This window comes from Sebastes fasciatus, chromosome 5 (genome assembly GCF_043250625.1).
Source record: "Sebastes fasciatus isolate fSebFas1 chromosome 5, fSebFas1.pri, whole genome shotgun sequence".
NCBI lineage: Eukaryota > Metazoa > Chordata > Actinopteri > Perciformes > Sebastidae > Sebastes > Sebastes fasciatus.
Window position 1 is genome coordinate 4,242,396 of NC_133799.1, and position 24,984 is coordinate 4,267,379.

Genomic DNA, 24,984 nt, shown 5'->3' on the forward strand with positions numbered 1-24,984 from the left:
TTTACTGTGTTAGCTGATGCATCTTGTTTTTTGCACTATCCCCTTTGCTGCTGTACACTGTACATTTCCCCACTGCGGGACTAATACAGTAAAGGAATATCTTATCTTATCTTATCTTAACAATAGTGTTTTTTATGTGCCACATCACGCTATGCTTAATCTGATCTGATAGGTACCAAGGGCGGGGCTGTTTACACAGCCTACTGCTTTGCATCACCAAACATATAAAGCTGTATTGTATTGTGTGAGGGTAAATATATAATACTGTACCGTAAATCCTAATAACAGTAATAGAAAATAGCACACATATTCATCTTAGTATGGAATACTACTATTGTCATAATGGCTATAGGTATATTTGCCTACCCTACCTATTTTACAAGTGCAATTACCTCTGTTTACATCTATTTTTATATTTTATACCTATAGTGTAACACTTCTGTTTATATTTATTCATAACATCTACTTTACCTGTTTTTATTTGCTTTATAACTGTGTGTGTTTTAACTGTTATATATTTAATCTGCCTCGTTTAGTCTTGACAAGTATTAGTTTTGAAGCACTGACCAGAAGTGGTAACTGTGAATCTCGTTGTATTTAATACAATGACAATAAAGCTTTTCTATTATTATTATTAAGGCTTTTAAACCATAACAAATAGTGACAAAGTTCAAAATTGAAATTACTCTTATCTTATGAATCATATTGAGTCAGGAAACCAGTGAGCATGTGTCCTTGTTCTTCAAAAGGGAAGTGGAGGCCAGTGACTCAGACGGCAAGTTAATTGCTCGGTTGGTGGCTTTTATTCTAATGCCACAGCATGAAACACTTAATTTCAGCCCTGCATTGTGCAGGCAGCTAATGAAGGGCCAAGTCCTCCCCCCACCCTTACTGGAGAAAAAGGCAACAACTGCAGCAACAAATGGCAAAGTCACACACCTACTCTACAATCAGCAGACCAAGGCCATAAGGCCAAAGCTAAATCAGTCATAAGTCACATTGTAGTCACAATGGATGACCGTGTGTTACTTGTGACTTATGGAATATCCTCCAGAAGGGTGGTGTTTTGAGACAAGCTTTTTATGGTATAAGATTGGGGCTGTGCTTTTGTGTTACAGCAATGATTTGAAAGTGTCCTTGAGACAGTTATGTGAGGGTTTTCTGTAGCTGACCCTGAACATTGACCTCCATGTGTGGAGGGCTGCCCTATAAAGAAATAAATAAAATACATAAGGTCATGGCATTGCTGATAGAGAAGGATGTCTTGTTTTGTTAATTCTTAAGGCTGAAATTCAGTTGAAGATTTACATGTTTCTATATTGGCTGACAAACCATGGCTATCAAGTTCCTCCAATGTTTGTACTGAATATTCATGTTTTTAACAGTGATATTGACATTCTTAGTGAGAGTGACTATATTAGTCGATTTCAATAATTGTCCCAGAACTTGTCTTGATGTCATTGATGCGTCACATCGTGACAAACCAGTTGGTTACCACTGAAACACAGTTACAACAACACAATTTCCTCAAGAGTATTTCTCTCTATTGATGGGAGCTTGATCACATATAAAAAAGAAAATGATCAGGTGGCAGTTTAGAGAAATGCACATAAATCTTAGCATTGAAAGCCCTTTTTTTCTGACCTGGCAGCTCATGCGCCGTCATGCCACCAGGAAGAGAACAGGCAGCGTATGATTTGCTACACGACACAGCACACAGCAAACACACCACCCACCAACCCACTCACGCAATCTGGCGTACACCAGCCAGCCCATGGTCTTCCCTTCCGTCTACTCTGCCAGGAAACAAAGCAGATAGAGGAGGAGGAAATCACGCTTCATAAGGAAGTATGTGATGCAATGAGGGGGTGTAGATCCAGCGTAGGCAATAACAGGCTTTTCTGTGTTGATTCATCAGTGAGAAAGCTGTCTAGATAATAGTGTGAAGTGGGAAACTACGCAAGGCTCACAAAAGCCCCAGCATCACAGCGTGTCAATTGGTTTGAGTTCATTTGGGAATATAAACCGTGCACAATATCAATACCTTGAGGCTTTGTTTTGTAGAGAGGCACTGTGTGTCGGTGAGATGTGAAATTGACATGAAATTCACATTCAGCACGATAGGCTGCTGAATTGAAACTGGATTTCCAAGTGTCAAAACCCCCCAAAACCAAACAAAATCCCTAATTGCTAGGCGACTTATACTTATGAAGTGGAAGCAGGAGGCCTCTCCCATCCATATTATTATTATTTTACCCATACTGTGATTTATGACATAATTCTGCTCTTTCTTTTACTTTTTGTTTATTATTTTTATTTATTTATGTTTTAAATTAATACTTTATTTGTTTTGAAAAAATCTCTTTGTTTTTTTGGGGTGTGTGCAAAGTTATGTTGTTGATGAAAAAGGAAAATAAAATAAAAAGAAAACTAAACAAAACAAAAAACTAATAAGAAAATGGAATAAAATAAATGTTCATCACTGCTGCAAATGCTTTTAGTCCTATAAGACCACACATTTTGTTAATATTAACAGTCTGAGTCACAAAGCCTGAATTGTTCACTCTTGATGTAGTCAATATTTGTAAATGACACACCATCTGTTTAGAGCCAATGAGCTGAGAGTCACATAAGACAGGGTGTGTTGAAAATAGGCTTTTGCAAACAGTAGAATTATCGTTGCAACTTTCATTTAACTCTTACTTTCTTTTCTCTGTAATACATAACCACTGCACAGTCAGGAAGCTTTGGCAGGCTGTTTGCATGTACAGTTGTTGAGCTGTTAACATAAAATTTCAGTTTTAAGTGCATTAATCCTTACAGATCAGACTTTGTCTTTCAGTCATCAGGCTTATCACTGGCTGCAAATAACTTAAGAGGTTTGGGTACACCTTTTAAAAAGTATTGGGGTAAGAGTGAAAACAAATTTAAAATATAAAAAAAAGAAAAAAAGGAAGAATAAGGCTTTCAGAGAGTCAAATCTGATGATAGCTGAGTTTCAACAAAAATATTTGTACATGTGCTGCCAGTTACACATCTGGGAACCAGAGTCAGTCTGTTATCTCCGATGTTGCCTAATAGTCAGGCATCTGTTTGCTTTAGAAAGTATGGATAGAGGTTGTCATGCATGTCTGTGCAAGAAGAGAGATGTCCTTTGCTTAGAGGACTTCATATTATCAGTTTTGTCGGTGAGATCCTTATTATCAGCTGCTGGTGTAACCATTCTGACCTTGGGAGGCTGGCAACACCTTGGCCTGGAAAAACGAGGCTATGACGCACAGACAGCTGCACCGTGCACGCTATAGCACAGGTGTGTAGGAATGCTTATGAGGCAGGAAAAAACAGTACATCACAGGCTGTACTCCTACTGTACGATGATGGAATGCACATTTTGCTTTAATATTCTACTTAAACATACATATCAAAAATTTCAGCACTTGCTCCTCCCTTTGTAGGCATTTCAGTTGAGATTTTTATTGACAGTTCCCTTACATGATAAATCATGTAACAATGGCTATTTATTATCTATTTCTTTTCTTTTTATCTATTTTATTGATATTTATTTTATTTTATTAACTTATCTGCTTTCCTTTACCGACCTCTGTTTGTCATTTTACTGATCTGTGATTGACATTACATTTTGGATGTTTGTCTGGATGTTGTCTGTGTGTGTTTGTGGGGTAAGTTGTGAATTGAATTGCCCTTCTTGGGATCAATAAAGTTGTCTGAATCTGAATCTGAATCTGAATTACCACCACTGAGGTGCCCTTGAGCAAGGCCCTTAAGCCCAACCGCTCCAGTGGAGCTGCTCAGTGGCCAACAGATCAGACTGTGGTTGTGGGCAGCTTCCAGGAATGAATGTGTAACAGTGTGAATGTGATCAGGGCATTCCTGAAAAAGAGAGCATTGCTCTCAGTGAATCTCCCCTGAATAAATAAAGGTTAAAAAAAAATATATATATATTTTCTATTTTCAAACAAAGCCCAATATATGTCAGTTTAAAACGTCGTAAATCAGCAGATGCAAATGTATTAAAAACAGTAAAGCATTATGTTATGGTAGCATACATTGGCAATGTTGCCATTCAAATAGGATATATAACTTCAGGCATTTATATCAGTCAACTCAGCATCTCAGACCTATTTGGTACATATAATTCATCCTGAGAAGAACCTTTGTCTGAAGGGAATCTCTGGTGACAGATTCCCAGCTGATATTTTAAAATGTGATTTTGGTGGAATTTCCAGATCTGATAGAGGGATAGATATCTGTTTGTGTCCTGGTGTGACGGTGTCCTTGGTTTGCTCATGAGTAACACATCACATGTCACAAAGTGGCCAACAGACCATCATGGCAGAACAAAATGGGATCATGGCTTTTCAGTGTTTATTACAAGACATCTTTCTGTCATTGTCCACTCAAGCTTCAGGTCAGCTGATGAGTGGAAAATCCCTCACCAAGCTATTTAAGTCTTTTATCTGTTTCAATCCATCTGTCTCAGATTTGAGATATGGAGTGAATGTGTGTCATACATTATACAGTACCATAGCATTATTTCCATTATTTGTCACGAGTATATTAGGCATTTTGTTCTGAGTCAAGATACTCAATCATTTTCCAAAAGACATGTTAACTTTTCTTGATTATTCAGGCACAATTGTATAATTTTTTTATTTAAGACATTCAGTGACTTATGTTCTTGGTTTATGACTTTTTGAAATTGCATCTTTTACACATATACTGTATATCATCAGTTCTGGGAGTTCCCGAATAAGATATTTTGTGTTATTTATTATTATTTTTAAAGGCTTTCCTGTCATGTGTACACACATTGTCGTATAGTAAGTTTGGAAAATGATATTTCAAAACCTTGCCAGTATAAGAAGCACCAAATACGTTAATTAAACATCTGTTTAGTGGCTGTAACTGTCATCTTTTGTATCTGTTGGGTCAAAAAGGTCAGTGCCTCACCAAGGATTCACCCCAGCAACAGTCAATTTCATTCAATGAGCCCAGCGAAGGGGGGAGTACCTTACTCCCTATACCCAATGATATCATCTTACCTGTAACACTGGGACATTGTCTGTGGCCCACTTTGGAAATCATTTTGCAGAAATGCTGGGTATTGTCACACTTCAGAAGTGTCCACATATTCAGGGTCATGTATGTCTCGCACCCAGACTGATATGGGGGATTAGAGTCTTAACTGTTTCATGTGTATGAAGAAACCTTTACCTGGTGTGTTTTGTTTGTGTTCTCTGTGCATGAGCTGCCAGTAGCTCAGGTGTAACACATACAGTCCTCGACTCAAAGGGTATTGGGTTTCTACCCAGCAGGGTCTGGCTGGCCTCTTCCAGCTACTGTTACCAGGCTACTCTCATCACTAATTCATCTCTTCACCCAAAAGCTCTGGGTGGCTATTTGGTTGGGTGGTTGGTCGGCTAAGCGGGGGGAAGGACAGAGTTTCTCTCTTTGCCAGAGAGCAGTGCACCACCGGGGCTCCCAGAGGAGGACCATACCTGAGCCGGAGCCCGATGCAGAACGGGGAGGCTATGAGCCCACAGGACTCCAAGGCAGCAGGGGCCGAGGCCATGGAGGACCAAAAGGCCCAGAACCAGAGCCAGAATCAGGGGTGTGTGGAGCCCACAGCGCCTCCGCTTCCCCCTCCTTCACCGCCACCGCCAGGGCCACATGAATACCCGAGACCTAGGCTCATCTTCCACACCCAGCTGGCTCATGGGAGTCCCACAGGCCGCATTCACGGATTCACCAACGTGAAGGAGCTGTACGCCAAGATCGCTGAAGTATTCAACATCTCCCCCTCGGAGGTATGAAAGAAAACATGATAAGGCTAATTGTGGTTTACAGTTTTGTGAGAAATGATGAAGATAAAAAAAAATGGTGTTATTCCTTTCTTGCATTTCTGGTCTGGCAGGCCAGCTGCAAATAGGTATTAGGTTTCCATTCTAGGCTATTTTCCATGATGCACTATTGAAGATCATTTGACCTCACTACTGTCTGCCAGACTTTGTACTTGTCTGCGCCTTGACCAGGATCAATAATGGAAACGAATAACCAGATAATGCTCTGTAGTCAGTAAACACACAAACAACATAACAAGATACAGTAAGGGAAGTAGAGCAAAACAAAACCAGGTGATGAAAAGTTTACTTTGAAAGTTATTCAAACAATAAGGTAGGGTAAAAGAACAGATAATAGATGCTCAGTGATTGATCCAAATATTGATCCAAATATCCTCAAAATGTCAACCTATTTTCTTTTACAAATTATAGACTATTGCTGTTCCTATTTTGCCTAATTCATTGGGAATAATCTGATAGATGAATATCAGCGTTGTGTCCAGCAGTGCTCATACAGAAAGTGGTCAAATACTCAAGTAAAAACAGCCTTTCAAAGGGGCACGCCAATGCTTTAGTGTAGAAGCAGCAGAGGCAGAACTCCAAAAAACGCTGGATCCTACATTTCCCATGATGCAAACTTTTCATTAGACCCTTCTTGCCTTGTGAATGCCCATATCTTTCAAATTCAGTTTGAAACACAGGGTTTCTTTTGTAATGTTGTGGCATCCAAATCCAATCCAGGATAATCCCCTTGATGAAATGGGAGTCCTTGACAAAACTCCTCAAGACTCACATAAGACATTAGAAAACTGCTGTTTTCATATTCTGACTAGCACTCTACAAGACTGCTTTACTAGCCTTTGTGGGTAAAAGTTCTCATTTAAAATACTCAAAGCCGTAACATTACCCTAAATATCTAAATACTGTATTGAGTGTAGCTGTAACAAGTGAATGAACTGTTTTAGAGCACTGGTTCCCAATCTGGGGATCCCAACCCCCACTAGGGGTCGCCAAAGCTTCACAGGGCGTTGCGAGGCCTTCTTGATTTTAAGGGGTGTAAGACTTTTTTAAAAATATACAGTTGGCCAATATCTTAGCATTTCATTCAGTTCTGTGAAGAAAACTAAATGAAATTGTTATTTTTATGTTTGGATTATTATTAGAAGTGTATTAAAAGTTCTGAAAAATAACAGGAAAACTCATCTCTGATGCAATATTCACAGGAAATAATCTGCTCAAAATTCATCCGAATCACTCGTTTTACACAAAATTCCTGCAGTTATTGTGTCCCCTATTTGGATTAATTGTACATCAGTTGTTCTGTACTGGTATTGTTATGCATTGAATATAATATGAAACATCCCTAAAATATGTCAGTCAGGCGTCGTCAGTTTACTCAATGATAGAAAATTGGTCCCTTAAGGAAAAAGGTGTGCAACCACTGTTTTAGAGATTAAATTAATTAAGATTAAATAGTAAATTTCAGGTAAATCATATTTCTAAAATGGTTATACAACATTGTGGTACTAATACATAATGCTGTAGGGGCTCAATGGTGTGGTTTGCAGTCAGGTTACAGCTGCTCACAAGACCAGAATCCTTGAGAAGAAGATAGTCACTAAACCTTTAGTAGGTCACGGCTGGCCAAAAACTGCAGCCTGATACTGCTCTCAATGCTCAACACAACCAAAGGCAACAGGCGTCTGTCACAGAAAGACTTATCAATGGCTACACTTACATTTTTGTATTCCATACAGGCATTTAGATGACATTTATTCAGACCAGCTGGGAGTAGATGCAACAGCAGAGTGACCAAATAGTGTGTAGGAGGAAATTGATGGTTGAGGAAAGACTGTAGCAGCTGGGCTTTAGGTGTAGGCAACCCATTTTCTGTCTTGTGCATTTTTGTCTGTAGAAATTGGTTTACTGAACTAAACTGTGGTTGTTTGTGCAGTTAAATATTATACTACAAGGACAAACTGTAAAGAGTTTAACCTTTTTTCAAATGTTAAGAGGCTATGTACAGTATGCTGCTGTTTTGTTCAAGGTTTTCCTGTATATTGTGGCAACGGAGCAATACATATTCAACATTAGCCTTATCTAATACTTATCAGTAGCGTTATGAAGGCCACCATGAAGGCTTTTCCTATCAATGTATCATTAGCACATGACTGGAGATGAAGGGATAGTCCGATGCACATTTCATATGGAGCTAACCTTGATGATCTTATCCAATGTCTTATCAAGCAACTACCCGCTGTGATTAAGTCTTATGTGTTGACCACCTGTTACATAAGTTTCAATTCCTAAATGCTACTTAAACTGTCAACTTATGTTCATTAACCCAGGATATCACACCACATTAAATACGTACACTTACACACCCCAATGATCACTTTTACTCATCTTTTGATATTACATTTTCACTGTAAACAATCCTACCCAGAATGACTTAAAGGTACAGTGTGTAAGATCTGGTGGCATCTAATGGTGAGGTTGCAGATTGCAACCAACTGAGCACCCCTCCGCTCACTCCTCCCTTTCCAAGACTGCGGTAATATGAGCCGAACTACGGTTGCCTTCAGGTAACGTAAAAACACAAAAGGCTCTTGCTAGAGCCATTGTTTGGTTTGTTCGTTCTGGGCTACTGTAGAAACATGGCAGAGCAACATGGCGGACTCCGTGAGGAGGACCCGCTCCCTATGTAGATATGAAGGACTCATTCTAAGCTAACGCAAACACAATTCTTAGTTTAAGGTTAAAACATAGTTATGAATATTATATTCCATTTCTGCTAATAGATTCTCCGAAATGTCACATACTGTTCCTTTAAGATGAGTGGACGGAGGAATAATAGAGAACGTGTATCGCCAAGAAGTGAAAGTCAATTGTTCGTTCCATTGCAACATCAGCGCCCAGCAGCAAAGTTCCTTTCCGCCGTTTCGGACTAAAAGCGATACCGGACGCCAGTAAAACGTTCGCCGAAAAAGTGCCGTATAAAAGTAAAACAAAATTGTTTCTATTTTATTGTCATAAAATGGCCTGAAAAATAAAATATCATAAATATAATCAGCGTTTTCTGTCTGTGTTAAAATGGTGGCTGTGTCTGTCAAAAAAACACCAGAGTTTTGTCTCTTTGCTTTCTATACTCTTTGGTAGTAATTTGATATTGTTAGATCTAGATGTTTCCTCACAGCAAAGGGATCCTGTCCATCTGCCAGTTTCAGACGCTCTTGTCCATATTTAATTAGATACTCTAAATTCCTGTGAATGCGTTTTGCCTTCTTAACATATGTAAGCCATCTGGTAGCTTGGCGGCCTGTCCAGGGTGAACTCTGCAACGTGCATGGGATAATCTCCAGCGGTCCTGAAAGAATAAGCAGTTTAGATAACAGTCAGATAGATTACTATTAATAGCAAACAATGCACGGTTGGAGCCTTACATTGTAACAAATACACAATAATAAACAGTGAAAAATAATAAATACATCTCAAGACTTTGAAGTTTTTGTCAGAGTATGTCACTTTTTAGAAAACAGTTTATATCTGATGCAGAACATTAGAATGATTAATAAACACACACCTTTTCTGGTCTTACATGCTTTGTTAAGTCAAGACATCAATAAGTCTTTAACCAATAATGAATGGTTCATTATTTAAATAATAGTTTATTTAGCGGCTGTATATCTACACGACCTTGAACTGCAGTCAGACTTTCTATGGGAAATATCAGGTAATTAGTTGGTGATAGTGAGTACAGCAGTTCCCTTGACCTCCAGCAGCAGCATAAAGTTACAGAACAGCTGGATGCCAAAGAAGACCTTGGACTGCAGTCAGACTGCTCCACTTTCCAAGAGATCCACTATATGAGCGATATCTAACAGGAACTGCTCCAAGTGAGATAACAGTTCACTCGGGTTATCTGGAATTTCCGTTATGGATTATAAAGTCAAACTTGAACTTTAACCTTCAGAATACCAAACAAAAAACAGACATTGCAACAGGGAATCTGCAAAAACAAAAGTTATTTAAAAAAACAATTATAGCTCTAAACTATTAAATAAAATATAAAAAGGGTAGAGATATTATCAGAGTCACACGTTCAATCCGGCAACATCAATCTTTAAGACACATTTGCTCCAATATATGGCTGATATTAGATGGTGCAATCCTGATATTTAGTCACATTTGATGACTTTTAGATGTTTTGGAATAAAGGTCTTCATCTTAAGTGTATATTAGTATCATCTAGTTATCATTTTTCAATCAATAATTCAACCTTTGAAACCCAGATTTAAGCACTTAACCCCTAAAACAAACAGAAACATGTTCAATCAAATAGTCTGCATGCTGTGACTGACTTAAACATTAATCTTGAAATACACAAAGGCTCTTGATGAGTTGTCACATTCATGACTCATAACAAAATGCCCACAATAGCAAAATCAAAGTGTTGACTCTACTGCCCTCTGCTGCTTGATCTCTATAGCACAGCTACATTCTGATGGGCTCCATTTGCTTTAGTAATACTGTAAAAGCAAAAGCAAATTGAAGATCTTGGGCAATGTCGCAGACATTATTGGAAAAAGTATAAAAGTATATATTTTTTCTAACTGAATAATGTGCTATCAAAGATTTAGAGACCACTTTGAAGTGGTACATGTAAATAGAACATTTGGTGGAGGCTTAATCTTGTTTACTAGAGTGTGGACATAACATTGTAAACAGTCTGATACGTGTTTCACTTTTGCATAGGTGTTCAAGATATTGGATGTTAACAGAAACAACAGAAACAGAAATGGCTTATGTTCCTCCCTTAGATCCTGTTCTGCACCCTCAACTCTCATAAAGTGGACATGCAGAAGCTACTGGGAGGGCAGATCGGACTGGAAGACTTCATCTTCGCTCACGTCAGAGGGGAGACCAAGGAGGTGGAGGTGACAAAGACGGAAGACGCATTGGGCCTCACTATCACAGACAACGGAGCTGGATATGCTTTCATCAAGGTGAACAAGTTTGCAGAGAATAAACAGGCCGAGCCCTGTCTGTCATCTCAGTTTCCAAACTGGGAATCTCAGCACATAATGTGAAATATTTGAACTTGTTTCTTTCAGAGGATAAAGGAAGGCAGCACCATAGACCAGCTGAAGACAGTATGCGTTGGTGACCACATCGAGGCCATCAACGACCAAAGCATTGTAGGCTGTCGACACTACGAGGTGGCCAAGATGCTTAAAGAGCAACCAAGAGGCGTACCCTTCACTCTCCGCCTGGTGGGGCCCAAGAAGGCCTTTGGTGAGTGGAATGACTTCACTGAACAGATGAAACAAACATAATATTATTTACTGTTGTGGTACCTTGTAGTACATTTCTGCTTTGCAGGTTACTCTGATATTTCACACATATCTGGAGTGATACACTGCTGTCCCCATGCATTGTATGCCTGTATGTATTGGTGTTAGTGCATTAGTTGACACTGGGTCTGTGCACCGGTACCATTAACCCATTTGTGCCTGCAACTGACATTTTTAACTTCCTTTGGTGGAAGTGTTCTCTGGGCTTGCTTTAGCACAAATGTGTCAACATTTTCAAAATCGGTCAAACCGTTTGGCCGTATCATACTATAACTACTATACTATCTGGGCACATGGGGCAGTTGTTTTTTTACAATAGACTCCATTATATTTATTGTGCCCAAATACAATGTATGAAAATGGCTGTATGTCAGAAACTTCAAGGAGCACAATCAAGTATTTGGTATCTATGAACTCATAATAAGTTGAACATCAAAGATATGTACACATATGCAGTGTTAAAAAAAAAGTCATATGGAAAATATTTAATACACACAATGTTAGCGTTTTTCCTCATTTTTCAGAAATCCTGACTTAGACTATTATTAAGTATGTTTTTTTTTAATGTGATCTAAAAATGTCAAAGTTGTACTGTTAGATACTCTCCCACAGTATGTCCTCACCAAATGTCAATACTTTTGACCAATCAGAACAAATGTTGTGGCATTTTTCCTTATCATACTAAATATAGTCTCTATGGGATACTAGACTACTCAGTACTAGTCTTAGTTTGCACACATTTGCACTAAAAATATCAGTATCCATTCCCCCAAAATTGTGGACCTTGTAATCACTTGCCTTCCACGGTATATGGTATTCCACTGTAAATCCACTCTGTTGTCCATGTTTGGTCCGAGTGGTTGATGGATTTCAGCATTCTGTGGTTCTTTTCCATCTCATCAGCCAAACATGGAGAGGAGATGGGGACATTTTAGAGATTACTGGCTATCTGCCAATGAGCCTGGAAAGGTTGTTAAACTTAGCAGCTATGATTAATTGACCAGTATTATGGCAGCGATTGTTAAGCCTCAACCTGAAGGATCTCATGTAACAGTAGATGCTCTAAAGTGGCTCTGCAGGGAAAAGTATGGCTCAGCTAGTCAGATTTGATTTTGATAATCTAATCAAATAATAATTTGAACTGTTAGTAAAACACATAAACTAAATAAATCCCTTTTGGTTGTCAGTAAATTCAGCTCTTGTTAAAGGGACTGTTTGTAAGAATCAGAAATGCTTGTTAACAGCGACACCTGTGGCCGTTAAGATGACGAAAGTCAGCGTTGGGCTCGCGCTTGCTCGCTCTAAATAGACATGAACGAGCATCGGTCAAAACAGTGAGGCGACACACGTCAGCTAAAACCACAATATCACTCTATATTTCACCTGCTTGTCAGTAATGTTAGCTGACCAGACGGAGGTCTCTCCATGAATCAATGCTGATCCTAGTGTTGGCTTTTCCTGCTTCAGCCTCCCGACCGCGGTCGGAGGGAGACATCGGCACCCGGTCGGAGACGATAACGTTTCTCGCTGCGGAGCCCCGTCACTTCACAAGACACGGGAAACCTCTGTTGGTCTGGAGGAGCTGCAGCAGTTATTTCTGCACAAACGTCCACTGTACATTCACTAGATATTCTCAGAGCTACGAAGTCTTCTGCAGTGTGGAGTGTGCGCACATGCACGTGAGGTGGAGCGAGCTGAGTAAAGGCAAGCAGGCAGAGGAGCAGAGGAGCAGAGTACAGCAGAGACTCCGGCCCTTGAGACCAAAGCTACGGTCTCCCCCGCGTCCTCCACCGAGGCCAACACTGTTTTGCAAGACGGGCTTCACTAGATATAACTCTGCGGTTTTGGTGCTTCCGTGTAGTTTGTGTTGGAGGCACGCGAGCGCGCATATGCGAGCGGGCATGGGACACCAACCCGGGTGATTTATACGTGTAAGAAGTTACAAACAGTCCCTTTAACAGCCCAAGTCTGTAATATTACAGAGAAATTGAAGTACATTGGTAATATGCAGTGCACTGGAAATCAACTCTTTAAATTCAGTTTCTGAAATACGTTTTTCGTTCTCAATCATACACATGTAGCCAGACAAAATTAAAAAGGCGTCAGGGATTTTTCATCACATCCCAACCACAGGAGAAACCGAGGCTCTTCAAAAAGTAGATAGTGCTCAGCAATGCATTTCAATATTTTAAGTATTTCTTTCAGTTTACTATTCAACTCCAGGCATAAGATGTAAGCAAACCTTTTACAGGAATACGGACTCAATATCCTGGAAGCACCCTCCACAGACAGGAATGTCAAGTCCGTTCAATTTCTGTGGTTCAATGTCAAAAAATATTTCTCATGGATTATTTTCGTTTTAGTTTCAGTTTTAGTTTACTTGTGAGAACACTGTATGACTTACAATCGTTCCCTGGAGGCCTACCATTACCGCTACATTCATAACCGTAAAATTCAACCCACTTTTAACCCCAAAGCCAAGTCCCAAAAATAAACATCCCCACAATGCATTAGTGTGAACAATGTTTAGTCCAATGTGATGAAAACACTAACACACACACAGAGAGAGAGAGAGAACGCATAGTGCCTCACTTTTTCATATTGCAGTCACACAGATGAAGTCAGTGCCAAAGAAACTGTAAATATTTGATCCACATGTACTTGTTGTATGTTCCCCGTTGCTAGAGAGCATATACATTTCAGATAATTTATCTGCCAGGAATAAAAACGGGTAAACAAATGCATTGGGTTGCAGTGACTTGGTTTTTTAAAACCTTGGCTTGGCTTTGTTCTCTGACTTTTCGCTGTATTTATCTGTGTTTAAATCTGAAGTTACACAGAGAAAAGATTAGTTATGATCTGAGAAGTTTATTTAATCTTTTTAAAAATAAAATATTAGGTGACATCACCTAATATCAGCATATTGTTGATGATCAAAATCTGCTCTTACACAGAGCAAACATTTGTGCATTTTGAACTTATAACCTTTTTTCAGGTGGGTCTCTTTCACACCATCAGGGCGTACTTTTCCTTTTTCCTTTCCAAGAAATATTTTACCTGTCAACACTACATTAGGTGGCTTATTTATTTACATCTGGTTTAGAACATGGAGAGGAAAAAAAGGGAGTTTCCTTTTCAGAGAGGACATAGCCGACTGAGCTGGAGCCCAGCTGTCCACAGCTTCACTTATCACACAGGAAACTAAATCCAAGCTCAATAGGCTAATTTCCTGTTAACAATCAGTATTTAAGTACAGTATATTGTCACCATGCCTACTGATGGCAATAACAAAATAGTTGACAAAACAATCCCAACTCAAAGTCCACTTACTCGCTCCATTGTTCTGGAGCTTTTGACTGTTTCGAGTTTGCTCATTTGTTATGGAACTGTAGATGTTTAAACTCATCCATGTCGACTTAAAAGTTTTGATTTGTGAGCTGCTATGTTCAAGATGAAGATGCTCAACAGAAACCACATATTGTAAACCATTTGGTGAACATTTTTATGCAAAGCACCTTAAAATAAATGTGTATTATCAAAACCACAACCTGGTTTTGGAAGTAACATCAGGGTAAACTGTCCTTGGGCATTCAGTAGCTTTGTTTAGAGTTTAAAAAGGAGTAGCATTTATCAGTTTAGTGTCTGGTTTAAGTGACAAGTAGAGCATAAACGCATCCCCTCATTGCGCTGTATAAACCTGCCAGTCACAATTTCCAATGGGTGTAAATTAAATATCTTAATAATTGAAACACACACGCGATGGCTGGCTGCCAAATCTGCGTACGAAGGATTAGATTTCATGTGTAAAATGATTTATTACACTAATTAGACTCCTGAATGGAACAGAGCTGGGACTTCATTATCGCCCTAAATGTCAGAAATATTAGAGAGAGAAAAGGCTACTAGAGGAATTCATATTGGCAATTCAAGATTCAAGAGAACCTTATTGTCAATGTTTCCAACAATTTAAATGCAGTTGCAAATGTACATTAATTTCCGATGAGCAGTATGTGTACAGCAAACATTAGGTCTGATGCCACTATTCTACACTATTGACATTATTTATAATAAAGATAATATTCCATGTCAGTTTTAAGGTCGCATAAAGTAACTTACAGAGAGACAAACAACAGTTGCTCCCTGGGTATCAGTCACACAAATGTGACATAGCGGATGCTGACCTCTGACATCCCTCAGGAAAGGGTTTAATTCCCTGTTGTAATCAGTGACGTACCATACTAAAAAACAGATGTACATTTTGACGCAGACCCTGGGGCATGTGTGATCAAAATGACTATTTGAGAAAGAAAGTTAAGCATTCAACATGTCATTACAAGACTATGAGCTATGCAAGTGGCTCTGTGAGGTGGTGCATGAGCTAAATGCTACCATCACCATGGTCACAATTCTAACCAATTCCAAAGATGTTTAACAGATATAAACTTAACCATTTTCACCATTTTTAGCGTGTTAGCATGCAAATATTTGCCAATTATCTCTAACACAAAGTACAGTTGAGGCAGCTGGGAATGTGATTAATGTATTTTGGATAAGGATATGATGATGTGGTAACATTTTCCCGGAGATCTCAGCAGCTGATGTCAATGTCATGGAAAGGTCATGGAAACCAATGATTCACATTCACTATGTTACAGAAAACTTCCTTTACTGGAATATCCAAAAATAATACCGTGTAAACACGATTGGCTTCAACACAGCACTTTGTGTAGATGAGACACAACACCACAACAAACTAAACACTGAAATTTCATGTATTGTCATGACTTGTCATTTCATCATACACCAAGAATTACTTATTAAAACAATATTTTATGTTTTAAAACTATAGCAGCAGTAGTGGGGTGGCCTCAGGTAAACTGAGGATGAATAACAGTCTATCCATTTTTAAAATGTTGAATGGTTTGTCATTGGTAAGAAAAGAAATACACATCAGAACAAGGGCATGTGAATCATGGGGATTTGGTCTCTGTTAAATGTGTCTTTCCCAGGAAAAATATACTGTGTGTATGGAGTTTTTGTTTCTGAGATCTTGGGAAATGACAGAACAACAACACTAAACTGTTCTAAACTTGTTCTAAACTTGTTCTAAACTTGTTCTAAACTTTAAAAAGTCTCTCTTTGATCTGATTAATGGTTAGCATCCTGTTTGTGTGTGTGCGGTCAGACATGATTGGTATGAGGACCAGAGCGCCAAAATCTACTGAGGGCAAGATGGTCAATGGGAAGGAGACGCTGCGTCTTCGCTCCAAGGGTGCTGCTACAGTTCAAGAAGTGGTAAGTTTCACACGCTCTGCTCAACCATGACTGCTTCACTTCCTGATGTACTCAGTGATGGTATTTGTCAACAGAAGCGTTTTTTATTGCGAGGGATCGCCTCGCTTCCCAGCATTGGACACTCGATAGGCTGCCACTATACACAAGGTACTCGGCACCTTATTAGACAAAAGCATTCCCCTCGTGGGCTGCTTCTCCCACCTTTCAAACCGGAAACAATATGGTGGATCGTTTTGGAAACTTTCTCGTCGTATTTCACGCAAATAGTTCACTGAAATGTGTTTCTGAAAACATTTATGCGAGAAATAAGCCATGCAGTTGCTGAATCTGTCTTTATTTTGGATCGACAACGCTTAGTTTCTCAGGAGTTTCCAGAGGCGGCGAGTCGCGTTGGACGCCCGTGATTTGCATAAAGTAGCCTAGACGTCAACTTTATGCAAATGAGGAGCGGGCGATGAGACGGTCGCTACTAGAATGCATTCCACGGCTGCTTACATAGACAATGAATGGGAAGCGTGGAAAGGACAGAGCCTGTGTATACATACCTTTAGTGACATGTATACACATATATGCACACACACACACACACACACACACACACACACACACACACACACACACACACACACACACACACACACACACACACACACACACACACACACACACACACACACACACACACACACAGAACTGTTTGAAAGGTCTTCTTCTCTAAATTATTTTACAGCTGAATAGATAATCTTTTTATCTTGTTTTGAACATTATCTGATGTGATGAATCATGTTGAAAGCCTAGAGTCCCATGTGGGAAAATGAAATAAACTGAAATGACCTGAACTGAACTGAACACTCCCCAGTTGACTCCGGTCACACATAAACTAACAAGCACACACACAGTCACACAGTCTGTTATCCCCATCAAACAATGTCTCTCTCAGCTTCACTGGAAGTGACCTCTGAAGACAAAGTGATTCTTACTTCCTACACTTCAATGGCGGATGTTTCCCATTACACTGAACTCATAGACTGTAAGAAGTGGACATAGTCGCCTTGTCGTCCACCCACTGGTTTGTGGACTGCCGTTTTGAAGCCTCGAGTTCGGCATTTTGGCTTTGGCCAATCACAGGTCATTTCAGAGAGAGAGCGTTCCTATTGGCTGTGCTCCGGCTGGTGGGCATTGCTTGGTATTTCCTTGACAGATCTCAACATGGCTGCCGGGTCACAAACTTTCTCATTTTACGGCTAAACGGTACACTACAACATTTTTTTAAAAACATTTGAGGCGAGAAATAGTAACAGAATATTGATTCAAATTTGATCAGCGCTGCCTAGTTTGACCGTTTGATCAGAGTTTGTGAGTCATCGACAGCTGGCTCTCATAGACAGACAGCAGCTGGACGGCAGACTCCAGATCTGCTCTGACTGGTTGCTTTCCTCCGGTCTGTGAAATCTTGCAGAGGCACATGAATTTTTTCAGATTACCTGTCTCATGCACTACTGTCAGGATATAGTGACCGTTTTATAAAAATAACTTTCATATTTGCTATAATATCATCTACTGCTGCTTTAACTTTCATGAACTGAAAACACACTGAAAAGGTTAAAGTTGTAGACAAAAACAGGGTCAACTCCCAGACCAGACAACGCCGTGGTAGCGACCTGTCAATCACAAGGTAGCCACGCTCTAAAGCATACTCTGTTTCATGGTCTTTGTTACTCTAAATGGGACCATAATTTTCTAAATGAACATCATGCTGTATTGAATAAGACTTGAAACTAGCGATTGAGACCATAAACTCATGTTTACAATGTTTACTGAGGTAATAAATCAAGTGAGAAGTAGGGTCATTTTCTCATAGACTTCTATACAACCAGACTTCTTTTTGCAAACAGAGGAGTCGCCCCCTGCTGGCTGTTAGAAAGAATGCAAGTTTAAGGCACTTCCGCATGGCTTCACTTTTCAGAACCGGAGGTTCACTGACTGATGTGAATCCACAGACCATATCACAAGGAGAACGTTTTGACGGTGACAAATAAAGAACACTTGACAAGCAGTGAACACCTACCAGCAATACTCGATTTCATCTCTAAACTTTGATATATTTATATAACATAAAGATAAATAGATTTGTTTTGGTTAAGCTTTGTCTTATACGATGAGAGGGTCATACTGTAAAGGACAGAGGGTGTCATATCCTGTATAGATTGTTAAGCCAAATTTATGATTTGTGATTTTGGGCTATACAAATAAAATTGACTTGACTTGACATAAGCGTTAAACAATAGCCTGAGATATTATTGGCTCTTGGAATGAGAACGCTCTCACAGAGTTTGTATCACCATATTTAGAGCGTGAACACCACTAAATCTCCACTAACACCTCTGTGTTTTCCTGTCCGCTCTGCCAGCAGAATGAGTTTGAAGAACGGGCCACCAAGAAAGTGGACGACCTGTTGGAGAGCTACATGGGCATCAGAGATCTGGAACTGGGTAAGACCACCCACATTACACTTGGATCCCTAGAATAAACATTTGAGTCCACATTTGGATGTAATGAAGTGAGCCATTGCTAAATGGATGTCACAGATCCAGGAGTCAGTGGGGTTGGCCAGCCCACTTCAGACCTGGGTCGGATTAAAATTCCTCCACAGAATTTAAACTCAAAAATAATCTATAAAGATGAAGAGTACCTCCACGGAGCTGTAATATGTGTGTGCACGATAATTTAGTATTTTTTGGAGTACTTATTTTTTGTGGTGGAGGAAGCAATAATCTGATAAAAATATTTAAACTCAGATCGGTTTACTAGCTTTTTCCACAGCTTTCATCTGCATCCTCACAGTCTTCCTGTGGAGGAATTTTACTCAGTTTTCATGGAGATGCCACGCACATCATTTCATGTTCAACTGAGCAAAATCCACCTGCTGAGGAAGACTGTAAAAAGAGGTTGAAAGCTTCAGAAAAAGTTACAAAGTGGACCTTGAGTTAAGATTCTTTTTTCCCTTTGTTGATGTCAATAATAAACTTTTAAACTCAATGGCAATCGTATAAGCAATTGGTAGCATCATTTGCAGGCTATTTGCTTTTTATTGTGTTGTCAGCTCACAAGAGAGAGACTTCTCCATGATGAAGGTCCTTGGAAGAATCAGGAATTTAAGTGGGACACAAAAAAACATAAAAAATGCCAGTGTTACAAGTTTGCCCTTTCCCAGACCTCCAAGGCCAATGCCCTGCTTTCCAAATAGACGTTTGGCTGCTTAGACCCCATTTAAAACGGGTTCACTATTTCTTAATCTGCTCTTCTCCCTGTTTTATGCTTGGAATTGATCCTATAAACATATGTCTGGTTGCATATTTTCATCTAAATATTGGAAAGGGTGAATGGTTATTGTCAAAATAAAGGTGAGAAAAGTACTTGATTTTATTTTATTTTTATTTTTATTTGATAGGGACGATGCAATTTAACATAGTTTCAATACAGGGCATGAAACTGATGAGCTGCACAGAGCTTCATAGCTATTACTAATTTTCAACTCTTGTCCCTAGTTGGGCTTTAACATGTACAGAATAATTAAAATATACAACTATCTAACGTAAATGTACTGAAATAAATGTATTGGAAACTGGAAAGTGCCATTTACACGTTGTAGCATGAATGTACAGTAAGAAATGTTGGTGAATGTTTGTACTAGGGATGTTCATAATTAACCGTTTAACCGTTAACCGACATTACGAATTTTAACCGATTAATGCTACCGGTTAAAACGGTTAAAAGAAATATTTATAATTAATTAAAAAGCTGAGCGGCTATCACTTTAAGGAGAAAAGCTGGTCCACCTTAACAGCCGAAGGTCAGCTCCGGTCTCTCCGCCTCGTTTGAGCGGAGCGGAGGAGCAGTAGTTTTGTAGCATTTATTCAGCGACAAATAAACTGTACACACACTGCTACACTTACGTTCACAGCTATAACGCCACCAACAACCCCACACTCACCGCCAACACACACACGGACACTCGTTAAAGTTACGTCGCGCTGACAGACTGTATGTGTGTGGCGGCGGCGGCGAGCAAGAAGCCTCCGGCAATGCTAGAGCTGATAACGTAGCACAAATACACGCACTGTTTATGGGGCAATCGCTATCTTTAATCTGGGCAGGCAGAGTGCCGTTACGCCGGGCAGACACACAGCTGAAGAGAATCCATTTTCATTCACATATCTTGAGGTCAGCGGTCAAGTGACCCCTTTGAAAATGACCATGACAGTTTTTCCTCACCAAAATTTAGCGTAAGTTTGGAGCGTTATTTAGTCTCCTTTGCAACAAGCTAGTATGACATGGTTGGTACCAATGGATTCCTTAGGTTTTCTAGTTTCACATGATGCCAGACGGCCCCAATTAAAATCTGTCCCATCTCTTCTTTACTGCAGCGACCACCATCGTGGAAGCGGGCAAAGACAAGAAGAGCCCTGATGACTTTGCAGAGGCCCTCGACTCAGTTCTGGGAGATTTTGCTTTCCCTGATGTGTTTTTGTTTGATGTATGGGGTGCTATTGGCGACGTCAAAAATGGTATAATGTAGACCTTTACCATAACAGCTAGAGAGAGACCGAGAGCGAGAGAGAGCTCTGTCCTCTGGTACATCCACCCGGGAAAAGAAGAATGTGTAGAAGCTTTTGATTTTGAATCACTTTCTTTAAAACCATGACAGGGACTGCAATTAATTCAACAATTTCTCCTTTGAACAGTCAAATTACAATAATTTGCCTGTAAGCAGATCATCACTCTAAATGTTTTCCTGAATTTTGACAAATCTTTACAATAAACACAAAACACAGACATTTGCAGTGCAGTCTTTAATTTACATTTGTTCTGAAATCAAAGATTGAAATTGACCTTTACGGTTAAGGCAATTAGCTGATGATTTTGCTCGGGAAAAACAGTGACATTAAAAGCAAAAAGTATAGAAACAAAGCCACCATTTTGGACTGAAAAATGCCTATTATAGTTATAATATTTTATTGTTCAACACAGGTCATTTTGGTAGAATATGACAATAGAATAGAAATAATTTTGTTTTACTTTTGTACGGCACTTGTTGGGACGTTTTACTGGCGTCCGGTAGTCACTTTCAGTCCAAAATGGCGGAAGCGTAGCTTTGCTGCTGGGCGCTGATGTTGCAATGGAACAAAGGATTGACTTTCACTTCTTGGCAATATATGTTCTTTGGTAAAAGTAGCTGTTTCACAAAAACACAAGCTTATTCTCATTTTGATTAAAGATACAACTTTACAACATTATTTGAGGTCTCCATCCCTCCCCATACATATTATAGACCATTATGTAAAGGATATGTTAACAATGTGTTGAGAAACACAACTACAAAGCTGTGGATTATCTGCCAGCCATCTGGGAATAAAGGAAGTTAGATAAGCTACAGTAAACCACTTTCCTTTTGATGAAGACCCAATGGGCAAAACAGGAAAGGAACAAGACCTTTTTGCGTCATCCCAAAGTCAAAAGTCAGATCTCTAAGTGACTGATATGAAAATATGTTTATGACATTAATCAAAATCATCTGAAAATGGAATCACATGAGAATGAACATCGGGGGTACAAACAATATCTAGCTGAATGGCACTGCTCTGCAATTTACATTTTCCCACATGATCATTACTGTCAGACAGGAACCAAGCCCATACTTCCCACGACAAATAAAAAAACAAGCCAGCTTGCGTGCGTGTAAACCACTTCCTTGGAGTTCCCTGCAGCAACTTTGCCCGAAAAATATGAAGGTCTTCATGCCCACTAATGTTTAAATTACATTGTATCACATGCTTCCCACTTTTGCTATGAATTCACAGGGAACTTTTCTGGTTTGTTTCAAAGAGAGAAATGTAAATATACTGTTTGTTTCAGTCTTTATACTTCAGTATCACTTAGTTTCAATGTGCTCCTCTCTCTGTCTGTCTCTGCATTGGAGAGTATTCACTGTAAAAAAGAAGGAAGCATCAAACTACATGTTGGAGTTTGACAGGTTTATGTTTTCTGGCTCACAAAACAATGCGAACAAGGTATAAAGTCATATTATTTGAAAGCATGTAAGCAAGTAAACACTGAATTGACAAATTTCAAAATGCAGTTTGACTCGACTTCGCTCATGCTGGTGACACTGTTTCAGCTACATCAGTATTTGTCTGATGATGTTTTGTTTTAACACTTTGTATATGATTGCACCTCTTTCTTTATGAAGACCTGAAAGTGTACGGCACATTTCACATGTTTAAATTGTAAGTAAAAAGTTTGAACTCATCGTTGTAAAGCCTGTGTGTTTATCAGAAAAGTCCATTTAAATAAGTTTGCCATTTCTGTCAAACACATTCAACATTTTTACATTTCATTTTCAATGGATGATATTGTTAAGGAGTTAAAGCAAGACACATCTCAGCCGTTCTCCTCAGTGATTGGTTCAGTGGTTTGTTTGGTAATTGACCCTTCGCTAAGTCCCGCCCCGTGAATGCAGACTTGCCAATCATAGCGTAGCAACGGAGAGGTTGGAAGGAGATATTGGTTTCTAAAACGTTACATTTCTAAGTAAAAACCACAGCATATGGTAAAAAACATTGGGGCTCGATGCACCGAAATTTGTGACTACCGAAATCCGTGACCGTAGAGAGCCAGCAACACAATTTATCAAAAATGTGACCCCACTGTAACGCTACGTGTGTAAAAGAATTAGGCAAACACCAAACTATAGCTCACAATACATCACAGAGAGCAAAACTAAATTGTTAAAAACATAAATGATTTAAATATTTTTTACTTTAAAGATATATTAACAAAACTCTAAAAGAAAAGCAAAAGATAGGTACAGTGGGGTCACATTTTCTGACAAATGGTGACCTTGTGTTGTTGGCTTTCTGTCATTAGCAGAGTATGTTAGCACATCATTAAGTAGTGTTAGCACTTCTATGCTACACAAGCTACTGAATGTAATGACTGTTACAGTGAAGACCTACCTGGCTTTGCAGGAGCAGTGTTGTTCCTCGATCGCCAGGTGATGTGGTGCACAGTTAGTGACTGTGTGGACTCCATGACAGCTTGATGGAGTAACTGGTAATGCCACCAGTACCGCCACCTACTGGACTGGAGTGTGGATCAGTAGATTGGAAGGTAAATAATCAAATAAACCTGAATTGAGTGACACTCTGACTGGTTTGGGTATATGGTGATCAGATACAAACAAATCAAATGTGGGACAAAGAGTATGTTTGTGTGGGACAATGTGGGACTTGTTACCAAGGCTGAGAGGTAGTCTACAATTTTGATATGTCTATCTAACTTAAATAATAAACATTTCTATTCTGCCCCTTATCTTGTAACATCTCTATGCTTTGCCAGAATGCATCCATTGATCGGCACATTTCTTTCTGAGCTGCACGTTTCCTGTGAGGCTCTAATGAACTGTGTCGCTTCATGACATATTACCCCCGTATGGAATTGAAAAATATCTGGCAAATGTCACAAAAAACTCAGAGAAGTGCCTTCCACTGGCTTATAAATACTTTTAAGTAGTTTCACAGTGTTTGTTGTAGCTGCTCTTCCTTTTCTTTGCGGTAGTTTCCGTCATATTCCGGCTAAATCTGCAAAGCTTGTAACTTTGCGGTGACTCTCAATTTTCCTGTGGTGAAAGGTTAACCTGCACTTGACCCAAGTGTGGGCAGTTTGACAGCAAACACAGCCCCGTGATGACAGCCTTCTCTGCTTTCTTCACAGCCACTGGATAAAAGACAGATTTAAAAAACGCGTCTGCAGTGGTTTAACTTTTGAAAACTAGAGCCAATGAAAATGTGGGACATCGTCTCAATATGTGGGACAAGGGATAAAACGGCTGTGCAGTCCCTCATAAAGTGGGACACCAGGTCACTCTAGGTGATGAGTGATAATACAATGTTCAAAAACAGATCAGTGTGAATAGCTGAGTGACTAAGTAATCAAGTAGAGCGGGACATGTTTCAGTTTCAATATATTATAGTGTAATCTTCTATCACAATGTAGATACAATGTTTGTCATTACACTGCCCAAATGATCAGGCTGAATTCGGATTATCCAACAACTAAATCCTCCCTGTTCAATGTTATCATAAACACCTTCTCATTTGACAGCAACTTGACGTTTTAGTTAAACATCTTTAGAGACGCAGAAATAACTGTTTTTCTAGCACTGCAGTGAGGCCCAGAGGAAAGGCAAGAGGTTAAGAGAGGGTGAATTTGATATTATGAACCCATACTAAGATTCTGTATCAGTCTCAGCTGGTTAGTAAAGCTGATTCTTGTTCCAATTTTGCCATGAAAACCATTAATTATTTTGGATTGTCCAATCTGTCTGAGAAATATTTGTATAGGAAATATTCTTAAAATCTAAAACTGAGGTAGGCACACACATACTAGTTTAAATATAAGAGAAATTATAAATT

At 39.3% G+C, this 24,984-nt stretch overlaps 1 protein-coding gene across 2 annotated transcripts; it reads left to right on the forward strand.

Annotated features, from left to right (window-relative positions):
- The first annotated feature begins 5,138 nt into the window (after positions 1-5,138).
- gipc3 (GIPC PDZ domain containing family, member 3) lies at positions 5,139-21,328 on the forward strand. 2 transcript variants are annotated; one of them, XM_074634603.1, is made up of 6 exons: positions 5,139-5,828; positions 10,682-10,867; positions 10,976-11,156; positions 16,401-16,510; positions 18,924-19,002; positions 20,938-21,328. In XM_074634603.1, exons 1-6 carry the CDS (start codon positions 5,535-5,537, stop codon positions 21,087-21,089), a joined length of 1,002 nt encoding a protein of 333 aa, XP_074490704.1. In that variant the 5' UTR covers positions 5,139-5,534; the 3' UTR covers positions 21,090-21,328. The 2 variants fall into 2 exon arrangements, with proteins under 2 accessions (XP_074490704.1, XP_074490703.1); XM_074634602.1 differs by having other exon boundaries at positions 5,141-5,828; positions 18,921-19,002.
- Positions 21,329-24,984: the final 3,656 nt, after the last annotated feature.